Raw genomic sequence first — 22012 nt, forward strand, 5'->3', positions numbered from 1 at the left:
TCTTCTTACCATTCATAGTTTGCATATTTCGTCAAACAAGTTGTAATCACACACATACAGAGAGAGAGAGAGAGAGAGAGAGAGAGAGAGAATAGACAAAGACACAATCATGTTTTTTTCTTTTTCTGATGTAATTTTAATGGTCATTCAATGTAAAAACTCCTTTACAATGGTGTCAACAAGTTCGCCATTAAAATCAAATTCACAATTATTAATTTCACAAAAGAAGGAAAATCCTTCAAACCGGTTTTTATGACATTTTTTTCATTATAAACAAGAGTCTATTCCAACCGCACTATGACACTTGATTGCTAACTAAGGTGACGGTGTTTTGACAGTCTGTGCAGACAGCATGGTGTTGAAGTAGGAGCGTGGGTTAGACAACAGATCCTGAGGTGACCCCATTTCCATTACCTGTTAAATTTACATCTCAAATGAATCAGTCTTTAACTAATTACCATTAGAATAAAGTAAAATATTCAAACATTAAATCTATAAACTGTAATGATTTCACGTAGATTTATTATTGTCATAATGTCATGCAATAAACAATATCCTATTCCATTTTCATGTGTCACTGATATTCAAAAATGCTTTCACAATAAAAGCATTTGTTAGAACTTAGCATATAACACAAATAGTCTCACTTTGCAAGAAAGAGTAATTCTGAGTATGAAAATCTGTATTGTTTTATTATACAAATTGTAAGGATTTTAAATATGTTAAGGTTGATTGTGTTAAGGGAGATGCGTAAACAATGATAATTAGAAAATTTCCGTGTAATCAACTTCGCCTATTATTCATTTAACGTATGTTTCAAATATCTTCCATAATACAATCAACTTAGACATCCGTTTCTTAACTCAAAATTTAATAGAACCTTTCTAAATTGAGGACGATTTAAAAAGTAAACAATATAATCAATTAAAAGATTTGCGAAGATCATACAAGTTACAATTACATGCAAATGTGTACATGTACTTGATCATTTTTTTTATACAGACCCTTCCGGCATCCATGATTATGATGAGATCAGAGTGAAGAACAGTGTTGAGGCGGTGAGCGATTGTAAGAACTGTGCAGTCTGTAAAACTCTCTCTGATCGTCTGCTGGATCTTGGCGTCTGTGGCTGTATCAATGGATGCCGTGGCTTCATCCAAAATTAAAATCTGTCATGTGTACATATTGTTTTAAAAACTTCTGTTTTCATTGAATTTGATTCAGATTTCAATTAAGACCAAATGAGACAGCATAGTGGTTAAGCGGTCCTATTAAACACAGAACTTTTGAGAACTCTAGAGAACTTTAAGATTGGTTGTATCTTGTAGAGCTCACATATCAACCATATGCCTTAACACTACTCATGAGGAATCGGCTGAGATGGTTTGGTCACATGTCGAGGATGGGAGACGAAAGATTCCCTAAACGAATGTACGAGTGGGACCCTACATCGGTCGGAGGCGAACGAAAACAAGGACGACAACGGCAGAGATGGCGAGACACTCTGGCAAGAAACTTTACAACTGCGGGCCTAACATATCAAGAGGCTGAAAATATAGCCAAAGAACGTGTGACATGGAGGGATACCATAGCGGCACTGATGTGATAACAATCACTAATAGTATCCAGTGGAGTGGAGTATCTTGTGCAGGCAGACTACATTCATTATTGATGATAGTGCAAATAACAATCATTAAGCTAACAAATTTTCATTCATCTATAACTCGTTTTAAATAGTAAATTTATAGAAGAAATACGCTCCGGGGCTCCCTTTGCCGCTTTTTAATTTCTGTAATCTTCTGTATTCAAATATAGAGTCGAGATCTATTAAACATTGCAATCTGACATGGTGCTAAGTTTCTCATATGTCCAAAATAATTAAAATTGACAAATAATTCTAGTAAATATGAATTAATCACGGAACTTTCAATTCCTTAAATCAATGAAAGAAAGCAGAAGTGAACAAGCTCACACACCCCACGACCCAACATTGCTTGACATTAATGCCACACATAATGAATGGCATTGCTGTAAGAACAGGACGGACTCGAAATTCTAAGTTCAAAAGGGACACAACTCCCAGAAAAATGACTGAATCAGAATTTACTGGGAATATGCAATCTACAGTATGGCCTTATTAACTACAAAGTTTCACGAAATTCTGTTGAGTGGTCTCAAAAGATTTGCGCTGACAAGAACAGGACAGACGGGCTCGAAATTCTAAGTTCAAAAGGGGCATAACTATTGAATCAGAATTTCCTGGGAATATGCACATCTACACAGTGTGTCTTTATTAACTACAAAGTTTCACGAAATTCTGTTGAACAGTCTCAGAGGAGTTGCACTGACAAGAAAGAGACTGACGGACGGGTTAAAACATTATACCCTCCGCAACAAAGTTGCGTGGGGTATAATTCCATCGGGATCGAGATTACGGAAATTAGCAGCAAGGGGAGACATTCTCTCACCAGAGGGCGTTACGCTACGCTCCACAAAAAGAGAAGCTTGCGTAGCGCGCCCTCTGGTGAGAGCTTGCAAGGGGAGAGTGTATTTCATCAAAACGGGTAATAAAAGGATGGGGATTCGTTAGTTTGATCATAATATGTGAAATATTGTCATCCATCAATGTATACAAACAGTTTACAATATTGTGATAATTAAAAATCTCCAGAGTTCTAGTAGGACTCGGATTGGAAGGTCCCGTGTCACGGTAGGCGTTAGCGCGATAAAGAACCCTTACTGAACCGGCCTAGAGTACCATGCAAAAGTCATTGGGGGCACTTTACCTACACTTGGTGACGTTTCTATAGGAGTGGGATATTCTTAAATAAGATGTAAAACAACATACATATAATATGCACAGGCACCTGAAGTATGAACACTAACACCCCCCCCCCTTCTGATTTTTTTTTTTGGCGATGTGTAGATTCCGTCTATCCCATCCATATGTGATTGGTCCGCACTGACACTTGTTTAGTCTTGGGTTTTCTCGGACCAATCACACGATGAGTAACAAATTCATACTTCGTGACCTTTTTGGCTCCCGAAGCCCTGTCCGATCGATGCACCCAAGATTGTGACAAATCAAAGAGATGAGATGGCTTTTAAGTTAAAGGGACTTGTAGTATGACATCTCCCTGACCTGCCGCTCGACAAAATTCCATAGGCAACGCTGCAGTTTTGGAAAATGTGCCTCGAAGCCGGGACCCCCCGTTTACAATTTTTTGTTTCTTACCTTGTGTATTTTATTATAAAGTACAAAGTTGTCTAAAGTTTACAAAAAGCGTGAAACGTTTACATAAATCCAAATTGGGATGGTATAGACAGGGGATCCACACATTTTGGAGAAATCGCAACAACAAAAAAAATCATCAGGAGGAGTGATGGTGTCCATACTTCAGGTGCCTGTGACAATATGCAGAAACAAAATGCCATCGTTTCTTCTCATTTTACCTTGTTTCTCCGTAAAATGGCTCTAGCTAGACATATTAACTGTCTTTCTCCCACTGAGAAATTCTCTCCATTTTCTTCTATCAAGTAATCCAATTCGTTGTCAAATTGTTTTACCTAAATCAAAGAAACAATTCTTAGATGTAGAACTACTTCAGTTTCTAATGCGATAAGGAGTGAATATCGCGTGGAAAAGTCCTTACTTTGTCTTTCATGTACACATTCTCCAATGCGGCCCATATAACGTCATCAGTGTAGTATCCAAAAGGATCCAAATTATACCTAGAAACAGATTACCAGTGCTTCTAAAAAGCATGCAATGTGTTTCAATGAAAGTGATACAAGTATTTCTGTGGATGTACATGTATCAGCTCAGTGTGTGTAAATCAAGAAATGCGATTTACTGTGAATTTAAAATGTAATTAAATGTACGTCCAATCTTTGGTGTTTCTCTTATTTACGCACGTACAAGATTTAAACCAACAATGTGAACAAGTATTTAAACAGTAAACCGTTTACTATTCAACGGTTTTTATTGCATAGTTGACTATTTTTAAAATTGCTAAGTGTTGAATACTTAAACTCTTCATTGACTAATTACAATGGATGACGTCATTGAAACTTTTTTAATTCATGTATAGAAATTCTGTATACCGCATAGTGCCAGCGAATAAAACGGGGTCTTGTGGAATAGTTGAAAGCTTCGTCCGTAAGAGTTGTAGTGATATCTTCCCAATGTCTACACCGTCGATGTAAATGTGACCGCCAGACAATTCATTCAAACGGAATAAGGCAGCTGCTAGCGAAGACTTGCCTACAGGAACATCAGAGTATTAGAATCAAAACGAAATTCAGAAATTCAAACAATTCAGTTTGATTTAAAAAATAATAATGAACCTGCTCCCGTCCGACCAACAATTCCGACTTTCTGTACGGGATGAATGTCAAACTTGATTTCGTTAAGAACGGGGTCCATATCATCTCGGTATTTCATCTCGACGTTTGAGAAAATAATCCGTCCTTCGTTCGGCCAGGAGTCCGCAGGTTTATCTTGAAAAGATTGACTCTCCGATTCCAGTTTCTGAAGTAACACAAAATAGGAAATTACATAATCATATATATATATATATATATATATATATATATATATATATATATATACACATCCGGTTTCAGAAGTAACACAAAATGACAAAATCATCCACACACACAGAGAGAGAGAGAGAGAGAGAGAGAGAGAGAGAGAGAGAGAAGTAAAAAATATACCTCCTCGTATTGGTGAAGACGTTCTATCGATGTAAACCTTGCCTCCACTTCGTTCATTATTCGAATCACGAATTGCATTATGGATACCACCTTTGGGGGAAATTGTAGTGTAATGTATCAATTTAGTGATTATCTAGATACAGTTACAAGTACCACCTAGTCAATTTAGTGATTATCTAGATACAGTTACAAGTACCACCTAGTCAATTTAGTGATTATCTAGATACAGTTACAAGTACCACCTAGTCAATTTAGTGATTATCTAGATACAGTAACAAGTAAGTAACACCTAATCAATTTAGTGATTATCTAGATACAGTAACAAGTAAGTAACACCTAATCAATTTAGTGATTATGTAGATATAGTTACAAGTATCACCTAATCAATTTAGTGATTATCTAGATACAGTTACAAGTACCACCTAGTCAATTTAGTGATTATCTAGATACAGTAACAAGTAAGTAACACCTAATCAATTTAGTGATTATCTAGATATAGTTACAAGTACCACCTAGTCAATTTAGTGATTATCTAGATACAGTTACAAGTAAGTACCACCTAATCAATTTAGTGATTATGTAGATACAGTTACAAGCAAGTAACAGTAAAATTGTCAAAGATCATCATTATGATGAAATCATCGTGGTTTTTTGTTTTTGTTTTTTTTGAAATTAGATTAAAGGGTGAGAGGGCAGTTAGTAAGTGATTTGAATTATTCCAAATCTCACAAAGGAATTCAACAACGAAATTTATCACTTCCTTAGCTGTTTAATTCTGATCTAAATTAAATTTAATGAACTCGAAATTCATGAAGTAAAACAATGACATGTTCTATGCTCTATTCCTACATGTAGGTCAAACAATGACATGTTCTATGCTCTATTCCTAGGTTAATGTATTAGGAATGCAGATAAATATTTACCCTGATGCAAAGCGTTAGAGCGAGAGCTGCCTGGGCGGCGTCAGTTGTACCCTTCGTCAGAATCATGGCTATGGCCGTGGACAGGGTGATACACGATGCAGCAAGGTCTAGTCGCACTCCAATCCACCGCATCGCGGTGTCCATCAAAAACGTCGCTACGGTGGAAACATCCGTGTAAGTCTGGATACTGAAGAATGGGATTCAGTTTTGTGTGTAAGAATCTCTCAGTTTATTATGAAACTCTCAATCTTAGAAACCGAAGCTGATGCAGGAAAATGGTGTCTCAAAGACAGACACACTGAACTAAAGGATATATTTTTCTTTCATCTTTAATAGTAATCTATATCATTTACCTTTGTATGCAATTTGATTGTTGTTTGAAAGTAACGATGGTGCTCAGACCATGTGCAGATGTGCTCACATGACCAAGTAATGGCGACCGAGCAGTGTTTTCGAAACGTTTGAATTGACGGATTGAAACAGAAGAGACATATTTAAAGATGTAGAAAAAAATCAACACAGGCACAACAGCAATGGCGATCCAAGGCAAAGACACAATAGCGGTAATTAGAGAGACAATGATGCTTGTGCAGACCTGGAAAAACGTGTCTTGCAGTTGTGGGAGAAAAACGTCAGCTAAAACGAACAAGTGAATTGTTGTAGAGCAGAGTGAATATATGTATAACAATATCCATTAATTGTATAGTTGCCTCAAGGACTTGCACATAGTGAAGCCTTTTTCACTCAGATATTGTGTAAAAATATTACCTTCGTCCATGTCTTTAGAAAAACGATTTAGAATCCTCCCTGGAGGGTTAGCATCGAAGAAACGCATTGGAGCTTTCATTACATTTGTCAAAATTCTATCGTGAAGTCTGCAAGCCGCTCGAACATAAAACTGAAGGAAGCAAATGGTTGTTATATTTCACACGATTAGTCTTAACTTATCAGGCAGTCTGGTGTTTTTTGAAGTTGTGAAGAGAACTACATACATGTAATTTATTATTTGGAATTGCAAGGTAGATCTTTAGATACTAACGATGTTTTTGAATGCTGAAAAGTGCACATTGAGTAATTAGATATTTTATGAAGAACAGATAGCAATAACCAAGATGTCCGTAAAATCGCATTTTACATTAATGGTTTGTACTATGTACATCTGCTTATCATTTAAAAGAACAGCAGAAAAAATTAACAGTTAATAATCACACATTTTAAAAGTTTAATGGAACTAATTTTTATGAAAATACATGTAGGTCAATCGACATGAAACTCGAAGCTAATCTGTAAACCATCAATACAAAGAAGTATTAGTATACCAAATATTAGCTCATTACCTACACAGCAATTAAGTTTAAAATCTATACTTGTAAATTAACAAATGTTGCCAATAAACTCCAAAACGCTTGTTCCAGAGTTGAGTTACTGCTTGCACCTTTGATATTGTTTCATATATGTGAGACGACGTCCGTAAGCTATAATAGAATCTTACTTGATTAGTAAATATCGTGAAATTAATTAAAAACCTACTTTCTTTTTGGATAAACTACCCTGAAATAGCAAAAATGAGAGTAAAGAGGCGGGACACGCTTTGCCGGGCGGATTTAAACCAGTATCTTTTTAAAAATGACAACGATATGGAGTAAATCCGTTGTTTATCGATGTTTCATTTTGATCTTACAGAAGAAATGTTGAATAAATAAAATATGTCTGTTCCTTTCAATCCGTGACTTTAGTCTTGAATCAGCTTTATGGAAATTTCCAGAACGAGGCAACATTAAAAACGCTAAGGTCTACAACCAATTGCACATTCTCGGGCCTTTTTTTTAAAATTTTGGTTGAAGATGTTTTGTGATGACACAGATCTTGAAAGTAAGTAAAAAGTCAAAAACTGTCCAATATGTCAGAAATCGAATGGTTCGGGACTGTTCTGGGAAGTTTTCGCGTTATAAATTTTAAGTTAAAACATTTTATCGAAATTAGGTGGTACACTACCTGCCAATGTCCAATAAATCAAGCCACTGTTTATGATATAGCAGTTTTTCTGTTTGTCATTCATCATTCATGCAGTGTATTATGTTTTCGATTTTTACATTTGACGAGAAGAAACGACGTGTATTCATAATTTTGCCCTTAAATTGTCACACTGGACAAAAACTACCACTAGAAACACATTTGCAATTTTGAAATTATGAACGACCGTTCATTTGTCTTTGGTCAACTATTCGAATGACGGATTGCATTCGTAAAATCATTATCTAATTTTCAATACAGAGAGAGGTCATTTAAGTTTAATTTAATTTGGAGCTCCGAGTCACTTCCTAATAATCAAGTTTTATTTACTGTATATGATATCAATAAATATGACAAGTAAAGCACACAATTATTCAAAAATTTGTTCTTGAATTCATTTGAATTAAATATATCGTTCATTCAGTTCATGTGCGCAACAATTCAAATATGCATTTAAAAAATCCTTCCTCTATGCAATATTATTTGTGATTGCGCGGGGTTTCATCTATTACATTAAATAAGTAGAAAATTTCATAGTAATAAGTCTTGATGAAAATGGATCAATCGACAGAAAGCTTGAACTTGATCTGTGTCTTATCAATAAAAGAATATTCCAAATATCAGTTCATAATATACAATATGTACAAGCACAGCAAGGTTTTATATATGCTCGAGGTTTTATATACAAGGTTTTATATATGCTCGAGGTTTTATATATGCTCGAGGTTTTACTGAATATACTCTTCAGTTAGAATGATTTTTGCAGATTTAGGGATTACTAAGTAATCTCAAGGTTAACAGCAGATATTCATTTAGGATATTTTGCTAGTTAGTATTCAGAATTTTGATGTAGATTTTCAGTGTAGGCTTTCCCTTAGGAATTCCTGTTTCAAGGTGTTGTAGACAATAGTAGGTTTTTCACTAATACATTTTTATTTACAAATCGGTAAATGGTTAGGAGACGCGCGCACAACTTATATATAACAAATTATATACATGTATAGATGGGGAACTTAATACGCCAGAACGTAGTGATGAGGAACGCAATCAAAGACCATATGGGATTAAAGACTGTCATCAGCGCCCCGGCATTCACACCAAGGCCAATGGGCGAAAGACAACGAGGACGAGAAGATACCAGAGAGGAAACAAGTACGATGTTATCGTCTTGGGTTAGATGAGGTAAAGAGATCGGCTGCAGTGACGAGTAATATCATGTATAAAGAAATAATTCTATATGTATAAAAATATACCTCTTTAAGAGATATATATGGCACGCCAAATTCACAAAAATGAGCTAAACATAGTTTCACAGTTGATAAACTAGGTTTATCGACTGTAAACTATAATTTACGAACTGTAAACTATAGTTAACGATTCGTTAACTATAGTTTTCATCCGTAAAACTATATTTAACGGTTGTAAACTGTAGTTTACAATTGCTAATCCAAGTTTATCTGTCTTTAAATAAACGTTAACAATAGATTTTGCTGATAAATACAGATTCACATTTGTAAACTATAATTTACATTCGTTAACTATAGTTCACAATTGTTAATCCTAGTTTCACAAATTGTGATACTATATTTATCAGACTTGTAAACCGTAGTTTACAATCGTGAAACCGTATTTATCAGATAAACTATGTTTTGCAATCGCTAATGATTGTTTTCATTGTTAATTATAGTTTACGCTTGTGAAACATAGATTATCTGTTAACTATGGTTTACAGATGTGAAATATAGATTAACGTCGTTAACTATAGTTTACGGTCCGTAAACTATAGTTTACAGTCGAGAAACCTAGTTTATCAACTGTGAAACTATGTTTAGCTCATTTTTGTGAATTTGGCGTGCCATATATATATTTTTTCTTATGATAATTGTAAATTAACAGATAAGGTTTGATTGATTGCATCTTGTTTAACATCCCTCTCGAAAATTTTTCACTCATATGGAGACGTCACCATTGCTGGTGAAGGGTTGCAAAATTTAGGTCTATGCTCGGCGCTTATGGCCTTTGAGCAGGGAGGGATCTTTATCGTGCCACACCTGCTGCGACACGGGACCTCGGTTTTTGCGGTATCATCCAATGTGTACTAAGGACCTATTCTAACCTGGATCCCCACTGGATTGAAATAAAAGATGTATCATTGAGTTGAAAATAGAAAAGTTAATTTAACAGTTACAGTGTATTATGATTTGGACGACGCGGGCACATTTCGATCAGACCCAGGGGAAAAAAGACTTCGTTGACACATCAACATGAATTCAACATAAACTTTCAACGTTAATCGATACAACATTGTAATTTGACAGAGTTTGACTATTGAAATGACGTTTAAATTCTGAAACTATTGCGCATCTGCTGTGATATATCTTACTTGTTTTCGTCCAATTCGAGAAATCTTAATTCATCTATCGACGTCACCAGAGTTACAAAGTTATGCTTGATGTGAATAGCACTCACCCTAGCTCCTAAGAATCCTTTCGCAATCATCATTGCTATAATGATTCCCATAGACGATACATATACAGTCAGGTAAAAATCTAGTCCTGAAGACGTCTCAGAAATAACGGCCATACTAGTGTTGAACATTGAATTATTGCTGGTCATTTCTACTCCCGTAGAATTCATCTGCCACGAAAAATTCTGGACTGTGGAAGTGTTTGAAAAATCGCTGCCTGGGCTCGCCTGAAATATTTTTTTTTTTTTTTTTGAAATAAGAATTTTTACAAAGATGCTATCTATTGATTGAAAACAGTTTACTGTGTATAAAGAAATACCATTAAACGTACAAACGTGTTTATCCATAAACTTAACCACCAATCACTGAACACTACGGAAGCGGATGTTAGAACACTCCAAGTGACGACAAACAGGGCCACGCCAATCCCTCCCATGGCGCTGATGTAGGAGTAGTACGTTCCCCACGCGATATCCCCCACCTCTGTCTCCTCCTTCTCTGTTAACTTGCCTTCAGAATTATTGAAAGAAAATTTGAATTCTATTTCATGATGAAGATTTCAATTCCAGAAAAAATATACTGAATCAAAGATTCTTAAACGTTACCTATGTAAGCTGAATGGCTTACCTTTACTGGCCTTGTCTTTATGCAGCTGTCCAATTTCCGGTTTCTTGACTGTGGTTCCATTTTGTGTGCCATTCTCTGCTCTCTTCTTTTGTGGAGTAGACCCTTGATCTTCATCGTCATCATCCTCGTGCGTAAAGTCATCATCTTCAAGAAAAGATTGTATGTGCTATTTAGAATGGATTTCTTTGCTATTTTCGATCTCTGTTAACAGCGAAATGACCTTCTCATAAGCTGCAAACTTTCTGAAGAAAATTTGTTTTCGTTACACACAAAACAAGGCTTACACAATATACGGTCTTACTTGTTGTTTTTGAAGGGTTTTCTGTCGCTTGATGGAACTGATTCATCATGGAATTATAATATCCTTCAGCAGATAGTAGGGTGTCATGTTTTCCTTGCTCTACAAACACCCCATTCTCCATGACCAAGATTTTGTCACAGTGTTTCAGATACTATAAAAAATAATTTAAATGAGAGGGTATCTCCTCGCATCAATGATGAGTGCAAGGTTGATGACTTGTTTATTGTGTCGTTTACTGTACCGATGACTTGTTAAATACTACACACTCACTTGAAGCTGGTGAGTTGGGAAGATGATGGTTTTTCCTCTTAAGAATTTCTTTATGCAGTTGTGAAAGATATGACGACCGACATGTACATCTACAGCTGACAAGACATCGTCTAGCAGGTAGATGTCACTGTCGGCGTAGACTGCGCGAGCAAGGCTGACTCTTTGCTTCTGTCCTCCGCTCAGGTTTGTACCCCTGTCTCCAATCTAAATAATAGCAGGAGAAGAAAAGATAACATTGGTATATTCACATCAAAGAGGAATTATCAATCTACGTGTATTTTGGTTCAGAAAATCTATTAGAGTGACATTGAATTTTTAATTGCGACCTAAAAAAAAAACCAAACATATACCAGTTGAACCGTTTCTCTGTATTAATGCATAAAGTTTCAAAGAAATATATTATTCCTGAGAGAAGACGTTTGCTGGGAAACCTGGATAAATCTGATTTAGTGACCTTGACTTTTTATAACTTTCAAATCTATCCGTTAGTCATGTAGATTACTTATGCAATCTGATTGAAATTAGATGTTAGATTCGCTCACATATGCGAGAGGATCTAACTTTTGCTCATCATTCATCGTGTGAAGCTTTGTCGCTAAATCTGGAAATTATCAGTAATCTCATCTTTAATATGACTTGGTACTCTCTTTAATCATCACCCTTTGACAGCAGACAATATTGGTAATTTCTTTGTCTTGCGAACTCTTATTATGCAATTTCATTCCTATTTCTCAAATTAGATTTTAAACATAATACGGAAACTAAGGTATATCGGACATAGAAACTGACAAACAAAATGTATCCCCCCACCTACCGGTACGGTTTCGCAGAAATAGGGGACAAAAAGGGCTGCAGAAAACTCCTAACTAGAGTCTTTCCAATATCATTTTACATGTAGGACATTATAGAGTATGTGACAAACATATAATGATAGTGACTAAAAAAAATGAAATATTCATCTGCTGATTCTACAACGAACTAAAATATAAAAATATATAGGCCTAATCTCCGATAGATTAGGAAATCGGATAGGTGTTCATGTCACAATCAAAATAGTCTTTGTCATCAATAGCCACCCTTTTTTAATTCCCATTGAATTGATTTGATGATACCATCGTAAATTCATAATCAGCATCGATATGAATATATTTCTATGTCCGATCTCAGATAATTTGGCTTGATTATTCCCTTTAATTACAGGCACCTGAAGTTTGAACCCACACTCCCTTTGATCCACCCCTCTTTTTAATGTGCAAAACAAAACTCAATCTCATTAAATGTAGATCGTTTGATCCGCTCAATTAGACCGCTACACTAAGGCGACATATCCTATCGTGGAGATTTAATTTTAATTAGATTGAGCTATGAAGAAATGTTTTCGGTAATCTCGTGGAGTTTATGTTTGTTCTATCTACTTTCATTTAAACTTTAAAGTTACACAGTTTTACTGTATTAGTGTTTGTTTCTTTGTATTGTGACGTCACCAGCTGGTGAAGTACCACAATTTAGACCTATGCTTAGCGCTTAGGGCCACACCAGTAAGGTTTCATTAAGATGTCAACGCCTGCTGCGATACGGTATCTCCGTTTTTAAGGTCATATCCGAAAGACCCGTGCCTCTCACTTCTAGTTGCCGAGCGTTTGGCGAAGAAACAATCACAACCTATGTTTACGTCTAAGGTTTGACGCGGCCATGGCACGAGCGGGGCACGAACTCCCGATTACAAAGCGAACGCACTTCCACTGAGTTATCGCGACCGGTTCAGGGGTGGGGGTGGGGGGGGGTCCTCACCTTGAACTGGATTTTCGAAGTAACGAGCTGATTCGATTTACAGTCGACAGCAGATCAGAGTCGATTTACAGTCGACAGCAGATCAGAGTCAATTTACAGTCGACAGCAGATCAGAGTCAATTTACAGTCGTCGACAGCACATCAGAGTCAATTTACAGTCGACAGCAGATCAGAGGGATAACGCTTGATTGGTCTCTTCATTCATGTGAAATTATGTCGGTAAATGACTTCGACAAATTATTTATCCGCACACACGGTGTCCTTTTCTCCACTCACAATAAAACAGGAGGGCGAAAGGGATGATTTTGAGTCACTTTATGTCATTGATCAAACGCACCATCGAGTAATCTCGGGTATCTTCTACTGCACTGCAGAAAACCCACCAAGGTGCATATTTTGAATGCATTGTACATTCATTACTAAAAGGATATAGAAAATACCCCCTCTCTTGGTGGGATGTTCTTAAATATTTTATTATAATACATTTAAGGATAATTTTCTTAATACGTGCACGTAGGTCGAAATATGTATGCATTATCATGAATTATTGACTACATGTATATATATACAACGAACCAATGAAACGAGCCGAAAGAAATTCATACATCTCGATCTCCTGCGGATGTGGATAATATGTGCAGTTAACTATGGTGATGACAAATTTCGTTTTTAATACAAGCAAGATATAGATTTTACTTCGTTGTAAGTGACATTTCGTTGTATCCGATTTCATTTTAATTGGATAACACTGTACAACAGCAACTCGACAGCTCATTTCACTCGTCAACGAATTTTATCAAAGAGTCATGCATGATAAGGATTCTACCCCTCGCCCTCCCTTATGTAACAGTCATTGTATTACTTCAAAATTAAGGATACTGACTAGTCATTAAAAGGTACATTCCATAGCTTTCGAATGACTAGATCCGTATTAAATACAATGTAATGATAAATGACAATCCGTAAAGCAGAGTGCATCCATCTGAAATATTCTCCAGCAATATAAACAATATAGAGTCAATCAAACCATCTAAAACAAGTTCATTAACATGAATGTGTATCCATGCATTATTCATTTTTCTCTCTCCCAAAAATCAAATTAGCGTTCGCATCCAAAATGTGAAATGAACAAGGCTCAGAAGCTACTTCAATTTGACCAACATTTGAATAGCTTAAAACGTTTCTATTTTCAAATAGAGTACACCTCATTTAATTACAATAAGAAATGTAAATGAATACTACCTCTGTTTCATCGCCATTTGCTAGCAGAAGAAGATCCGGTTGAAGCCCACATGCAGACAAAACATTTTGGTACCTAATAAACGTGTTTTTGCGTGAATGATAAAGCACTATTTCAATTTCCATATTTCCATCAAAATCATGAAAATAATGCTGACCTCTCTTGTTCAAACGGTTTCCCAAACAGTATATTATCTCGCAGAGATCCATTGAAGATCCACGCCTGTTGAGCTGCATACGCAACTGAACCATTTACAGCGAGATGTCCAGAGATCATAGATATCTATCAACAAGATAAATGATATCAAAACACGGCAGAAATTAAGGATGTTTGGATCAGACGCACGTTGAAGGATCTGGGTCTGAAAGTACACTTACTCTTCCCATAATCGAAGAAAGAAAAGCTGATTTTCCACAACCGACGGGTCCACAGATGCCTATCAATTGTCCCTATAACGATAGCGAAATCAATGTATCTAAGAGAAAGACGAGAACAAAAATGAGACAATAACACTTATAAAAGATTTTATCATTGCAGTCTATTTACCTTTTGGGCCTGGAAAGTCATATTCTGTAAATGAATGGTTTCTCTTCGTCGATTCCCTTCAGTTTTCTCTGTAGAAAAAGAAAAAAACATTCAGATAAAATTCTATTTCGTTATGTTAGACATAACCACTTTTGCTAACCTAGCATAAAACCACTCGCACTATTCGCCGTAGCCATTCTTCCAGCTTAAAGTTGGTGTGCAGTGGCAACAGGAGAACATGTCCCCTTTAAAAGTCATACGCAGTGCTGAATCAGTTTATTGTATTAAAAAAAAGTGCTGCAGAACATACCTATACTAGAACAGAGCTATATATAGAACAGAGCTATATATAGAACAGACCTATACTAGGACAGACCTATACTAGAACAGAGCTATATATAGAACAGAGCTACACTAGGACAGACCTATACTAGAACAGAGCTATATATAGAACAGACCTATACTAGGACAGACCTATACTAGAACAGAGCTATATATAGAACAGAGCTATACTAGGACAGACCTATACTAGAACAGAGCTATATATAGAATAGAGCTAAATATAGAACAGAGCTATACTAGAACAGACCTATACCACAGGTGCTTGTGGACAGGACTTCCGGTACCCCCCTTCTTTTATTTTTAAATGTTCAATTTCTGATTGGGAAAGCAAACTTGAGGTTTAAATTCAGGTGTAAAATGAAGAATATTCTTACTTGCCGTATTGGCAACTACTTTTTCGTATGTACCTTTCTTTCGTTTCTTATACTTCTTTCCGTTATCATTAGCTTCTTCTGCTGAATCCCAGTTAAAGGTTGCGTCTGTGATTTCCACTGCTAGGGAGGGGTCACTACAGGCGTCTGATGGTGCCTGGTACTCCTCCGAAACAAGATGGCGCTTTAGATGATAAAAGATCGGAAATTAACGATGTACATAATAGTGTAACACATTTTACATCCTGTTCGATTTCAAATATTTTAAATGTACATTATCTCTAACCTTCATCCTTGCAAAGCTAACTTTGGATTCTCCAAGCGTCCTTGTGGCGTAAGGTACAAAAGACACAATCACACGTAAAAAGTTCAGGGTTCCAACGACAGAAAAAGCCTGAAAATATTTCATTAATTCAATTTCTTCTGAAACTAGTGTTATGATAATCTTAGATAATGTTCAAGAAATTAGACTAGCTACCGTAGCAGCAGATATATCGTTCCCTGCAGCTCTGTAGGAAGCAATGGTGGCAACTGATGCAAGAGTGGGCGTGACAGGAATCACTGCTGTGCTGATGGAATTCAAAATGGCTGACATAAAGAGGTACCTCTTCTCCTGCTTTCTTATTTCTACAGAACATTGTAGAGAAGTAAGAACGGTTATCCTGTTTCGGTGAATGACATACCGAAAATGATATGAAGTAAAATTACCATGAACGTCTTTGTTGAACGGTTTCTCCCATGCATACATCTTTATCAGTTTCATACTGTTGATCAACTCTGTCATTTTACGTACCTAAGATAATGCAAAAAAAAAAAAAAAATAAAAAAATAAAAAAAAAAAAAATAAATTTAAAAAACGCACTGGCGAACAAAAATGTCCCAATAAAACACAAGGTATAACAGGCATATTTTCAACTTACTCTCTTGTCTGTGAACTGTAAAGTTTTCACACGCAAGTACGCAACAACTGTAGTCAGCCTGGCCTGTGGAATATATCTTAAACATAAATGTCTTTTTCGGGGAGGGGGTAGATGGGATATTATCAATTGATTGATGCACGTGGTAACTCTTGCAGAAACACCCTCTGGGCTGATGCGAATCGCCACGTCCTGCTATCGATTGATCACCTCATCCATTCTCACAACTAATCATTTATTACTTATATCAACAGTATCAATTTTTCTTCATGATTAATCGCATCCAATTTTCAAAAATATCACAGGTTCTTTAATGTGACATCACAATCAATTCGCGTCACATTAATAATGACATTGTCGGGGGCAATAACTCACCTGAACAATATAGCAAAAGACAAATATTCCAATAGCGATAAAGCACCACGGTCCTAATAGGTAGTATGTGTAGATTGAACCAATAATCACATATATTGGAAGAGCCAGCAAGTACGCAAAGGTCACGTTGTTAAGGTATACACGATAAGCGTCAGCGCCGAATATAGTGATCATCTTATGAAAAAGAAAGTCATGCGTAAATCTTCCTGTGTATCGTGTTATTAGTAATTATCTTATCGAAAAAGTCCTGTTACAGAATAGTTATCATCTTATAACGGTAAAAGTCACGTAGAAATCTTTCCATTTTTGTTGTTTTAATTCCATTTTCAGCAGAGTTCAAGTCGATATATAAGAGTTCAATAATACCTCTGACAATTGTTTTCCACGAACAGACTTTAGTCTCAGCATCTTATCGTAAGCTAATCCCAACAAGCCAGCTCTGAAACGCACTCCTGAAAAATATAGTTGTGTATTTTGTTTGTGTATGTTTTAGATTTCAGAGAATTTAAAACTAAGGGATGATATCGATGACAATCTCAAATTTGCCGCGTAAATCGGAGCAAATCCTGAAGAAGAAAAAATAGTTGTGCTTTTTTTGTTTGTGTATGTTTGAGATTTCAAAACTAACGATAACTAGGAAGAGTTGTTTTAGTTCACTAAATCTGACGTCTCCCCTTCCATTTCCGTAGTTTTTAAAAACATCATCTTTAAAGTGGAAAATTAAGAGTTACAGTACACAACAGTCATTAAACCTACCAACATTCCAAATATCAAAGGTCCATGTCAAAAGACAAAAAAGTTATAATCCGGACTAAACAATGCCAAAAAATTATATTATTTTAACTTAACATAGGTCAAGGTCAAAGGTCATCAAAAATGACACACGACACACTGTCTTATCATAATATACCCACATACCAAATATCAAAGGCCTATGTCAAAAGACGAAAAAGTTAAATTATGGCCCGGGCAAACTTTGTATGAGAAGCGGAAGAAGAAAAACAATTCACACTTAAACAATATGCCCCCCTTCTGAGAAGGGAGACATAATAATTCGATGGCAATTTCAAAATTGCCGCGTTTAACGGAGCAAATCGGGATAAATTGTTATACGTGTACCTGTTTGGGCGCCAAATACGATAATAGCGCAAAATGATGTGGCCCTGATAATTTGACACGCAGCCATGCATGCAACCAGTGCAATCCCATACCACAAGTTTTCGTCTTCAGATTCTAGGTAATTGATGATGAGATTCAACAAATATCCCTAAAAATAAGGAAATATGGCAACACAAGCTTTGTTGATTTCATTTGAAGTATATTGCATACCGTCTTAATGAAACTTGCATACCCCTTCCAGAAAAGTTGAGACTGCGTTGATGGCGATGATAAATAAAGTGACGATGATGCGGGTCCTGGCAAAATTCAGCCATACTCTTAAAAAAGACGCTTTATCAGGACCATGTTTCTTGACCTCTTTCTCCCATAGCCTTTTAAGCCTTTGATGCAAAAATAAAACACATTCCACAAAATTCCGTGCTTTCTGTTTTGAATCATTTATTAGAGACACTTAAAAAGACGAAATCCAACCTTTCGGTATTGATGTTAGTGTTTTCTATGTGACCTTTCGGTATTGATGTTAGTGTTTTCTATCTGAACTTTCGGTATTGATATTAGTGTTTTCTATCTGAACTTTCGGTATTGATGTTAGTGTTTTCTATCTGAACTTTCGGTATTGATGTTAGTGTTTTCTATCTGACCTTTCGGTATTGATTTCATTGTTTTCTATCTGACCTTTCGGTATTGATATTAGTGTTTTCTATATGAACTTTCGGTATTGATATTAGTGTTTTCTATCCGACCTTTCGGTATTGATGTTAGTGTTTTCTATCTGAACTTTCAGTATTGATGTTAGTGTTTTCTATCTGACCTTTCGGTATTGATTTCATTGTTTTCTATCTGACCTTTCGGTATTGATATTAGTGTTTTCTATATGAACTTTCGGTATTGATATTAGTGTTTTCTATCCGACCTTTCGGTATTGATGTTAGTGTTTTCTATCTGAACTTTCAGTATTGATGTTAGTGTTTTCTATCTGACCTTTCGGTATTGATTTCATTGTTTTCTATCTGACCTTTCGGTATTGATATTAGTGTTTTCTATATGAACTTTCGGTATTGATATTAGTGTTTTCTATCCGACCTTTCGGTATTGATGTTAGTGTTTTCTATCTGACCTTTCGGTATTGATATTATTGTTTTCTATCTGACCTTTCGGTATTGATGTTAGCGCTTTCTAGGTCCGAACATGACCATATGTCCTCTTCCTTCAACGGCTCCGCACGATGGCGGAAAACCTTCCAGATGAGTTGTGAAATCCATGAAGTTAGAAGGTAAGAGAAAAAACCCGCCTTGTTAATCGGGATTTTTCCATCTCTTGAAAGTATGAAAAGAAACGCCGTCAAAAGGGTAATCAAATTGGGATATCAAACCATCGCATGCATCATAGAAAATAACTTCCTATAAAGTTTCATTATTGTCAGAGTACATCGCTATTTGATGACTGACCAAAGAAATTCGATTCCTTCAAATTTTACATTTTATTCAGAAACATGGGAATAAATTTTCTATGCAGGACAAACTGCAAAAGTTCTGTCGATCCAAAATTTCCAACTGCAAAGAACTGCCTTTGGTAATTGAAGTAATTTTTTGCCTTTTCATATTTCTAATGTTGAACACACGTTTTCCTAGTGAACGAATATAATGTGCATAGACACATGTAAGTCATTGTATACATGTATGCACTTGCTTACTTTGATCTGGGTCGGAATGGCTTCAAAACTTTGAGAGCTGTGGAATATTTCCGTCGATATGGTTCCTGAATCGCTGTGAAGTCTGTATATGGGTAGATCGAATTATTCAGTTCGTTCTCTAATCTGAACGAAAAATAAGAGAATATTCTGTGATTTGATTTAGTGAGAACATTTCTCTTTCACTCAATCTTTATCTGCAAAGCTCTCTCAATAAAAACCAATAATTTTCAGTGATGCGGTACAGCCTATTTCTATTGACTAGCATCGTCAGAACCTACTAATCTAAAGGCTCTGTCACACTACAAGCCACTAATCTAAAGGCTCTGTCACACTACAAGCCACTAATCTAAAGGCTCTGTCACACTACAAGCCACTAATCTAAAGGCTCTGTCACACTACAAGCCACTAATCTAAAGGCTCTGTCACACTACAAGCCACTAATCTAAAGGATCTGTCACACTACAAGCCACTAATCTAAAGGCTCTGTCACACTACAAGCCACTAATCTAAAGGCTCTGTCACACTACAAGCCACTAATCTAAAGGCTCTGTCACACTACAAGCCACTAATCTAAAGGCTCTGTCACACTACAAGCCACTAATCTAAAGGCTCTGTCACACTACAAGCCACTAATCTAAAGGCTCTGTCACACTACAAGCCACTAATCTAAAGGCTCTGTCACACTACAAGCCACTAATCTAAAGGATCTGTCACACTACAAGCCACTAATCTAAAGGCTCTGTCACACTACAAGCCACTAATCTAAAGGCTCTGTCACACTACAAGCCACTAATCTAAAGGCTCTGTCACACTACAAGCCACTAATCTAAAGGCTCTGTCACACTACAAGCCACTAATCTAAAGGCTCTGTCACACTACAAGCCACTAATCTAAAGGATCTGTCACACTACAAGCCACTAATCTAAAGGCTCTGTCACACTACAAGCCACTAATCTAAAGGCTCTGTCACACTACAAGCCACTAATCTAAAGGATCTGTCACACTACAAGCCACTAATCTAAAGGCTCTGTCACACTACAAGCCACTAATCTAAAGGCTCTGTCACACTACGACCCACTAATCTAAACCACAAATCGAATGTGACAACGTATGAGAAACGTTCATGTAACGTTCTTGATCTTGTGGATTATTTACCTTTTGCGTACATCCAACTTATTACTATCTTATGAGCAATAGGTTGAAAATACCATACATGTACAAAACTTTGCTTCGCATTCAATGTACGGTAAGTTCTACCACCGCGTATTTCAGCGTACTCGTAACTTGTTAAAAACTTAGTCCTAACGTATTCAACGTACGCCAGTGTGTTTGCGTATTTTTATACGTCGACATACGTTGCTGATAAACGTCGTTGAGCGAGATCAGTCGTTGGTTTCTGATCATGTTAATTAGGTGTCTTCTGCCTGCGTGCAATACTAGCAGACGTTACGACGCTGTAACGAATGTAGTTAACTAGAACCGCTTTTTAAAATGGCACTACCTCAGAAAGTCTGTAAATGTTTTGAAACGTATCCCAAAGATATCTGAGACATTACAAGTTGTGCGTTGTGTGTACAAAATGAAGGACGTGGTTGAAGGGTTTGTGATGAAGCTTTTTTGTGTGTTATTTGACATGAAAGTTATGTCCGGTACATCATTTGCTGTAAATACTGCCAACTGGACACAGTGTCCCAATCCTTCTCCATTATCTATTTATATAGACTCTTCGTGTCTATCCGCTCCCTCATTGGTCTCTCTGATTGTTTCTGAATATTTTTGTCGAAGTCCAGCTAATATATGTAGCTTTTTTTTTAAAAGTATAAAAATGCTTATTGAAGCGGGTATGTTTGACATTCGATCTAAGTACACAGTCAGCTGGAATACGTGTTTTGATCCCAAGGGAACCCCCTCCCCCTCTCTCTCCCTCCTCTCTCTTTCCCCCTCTCTCTTTCCCCCTCTCTCTTTCTCCCCTCTCTCTCTCTTTCTCCCCTTCTCCCCCTCTCTCTTTCTGCCCCCTCTCTCTCTTTCTGCCCCCTCTCTCTCTTTCTCCCCCTCTCTCTTTCTGCCCCCTCTCTCTCATTTAAAACTTACTGCCAGTTGTGATCTGTACCGTCGTCTTCCTGTAGACTTTCGTTGAAGTGTACCTGTTTGTCAGGGTAAACACTGTACCGTCGTAGCTCCGGTTGGGAGGAGGGACGTCTGCTTGCCATAACTTTTGTCGATATACAAGATCTCAATTCAGTATCTCACTAAATTTCCTAGCCGTTGAGCAATACCTATCACGATGAGGAAATTACGAGTCTTGTGATACAACTAAACTTT

General features: G+C 36.6%; 1 protein-coding gene across 1 annotated transcript; it reads right to left on the reverse strand.

Annotated features, from left to right (window-relative positions):
• Positions 1-112: 112 nt before the first annotated feature.
• On the reverse strand, positions 113-22011 carry LOC125680342 (ATP-binding cassette sub-family C member 5-like). Its single transcript, XM_048919828.2, has 31 exons — positions 21782-22011; positions 19691-19813; positions 19149-19313; positions 18230-18377; positions 17998-18145; positions 17245-17330; positions 16879-17052; positions 16507-16569; positions 16295-16379; positions 16065-16213; positions 15873-15980; positions 15623-15770; positions 14895-14962; positions 14726-14797; positions 14506-14630; positions 14351-14423; positions 11318-11521; positions 11048-11198; positions 10747-10890; positions 10451-10629; positions 10122-10346; positions 6408-6537; positions 5993-6275; positions 5640-5826; positions 4717-4806; positions 4348-4531; positions 4105-4264; positions 3654-3732; positions 3454-3567; positions 1005-1169; positions 113-414 (listed from the first exon to the last, which is right to left on the reverse strand). Exons 1-31 carry the CDS (start codon positions 21898-21900, stop codon positions 316-318), a joined length of 4248 nt encoding a protein of 1415 aa, XP_048775785.2. The 5' UTR covers positions 21901-22011; the 3' UTR covers positions 113-315.
• Between the last annotated feature and the right edge of the window lies 1 nt (position 22012).

The sequence above is a fragment of the Ostrea edulis genome, chromosome 2 (genome assembly GCF_947568905.1).
Source record: "Ostrea edulis chromosome 2, xbOstEdul1.1, whole genome shotgun sequence".
NCBI lineage: Eukaryota > Metazoa > Mollusca > Bivalvia > Ostreida > Ostreidae > Ostrea > Ostrea edulis.

Coding starts and splice junctions, on each gene's coding strand:
- LOC125680342 (XM_048919828.2), bottom strand. CDS start 21,900: ATGGCAAGCAGACGTCCCTCCTCCCAACCGGAGCTACGACGGTACAGT. Junction 11,522..14,350: donor CAAATGGCGATGAAACAGAG/GTAGTATTCATT, acceptor GCTATTATTTAG/ATTGGAGACAGGGGTACAAA. Junction 6,276..6,407: donor TTCTAAAGACATGGACGAAG/GTAATATTTTTA, acceptor TGTTCGTTTTAG/CTGACGTTTTTCTCCCACAA.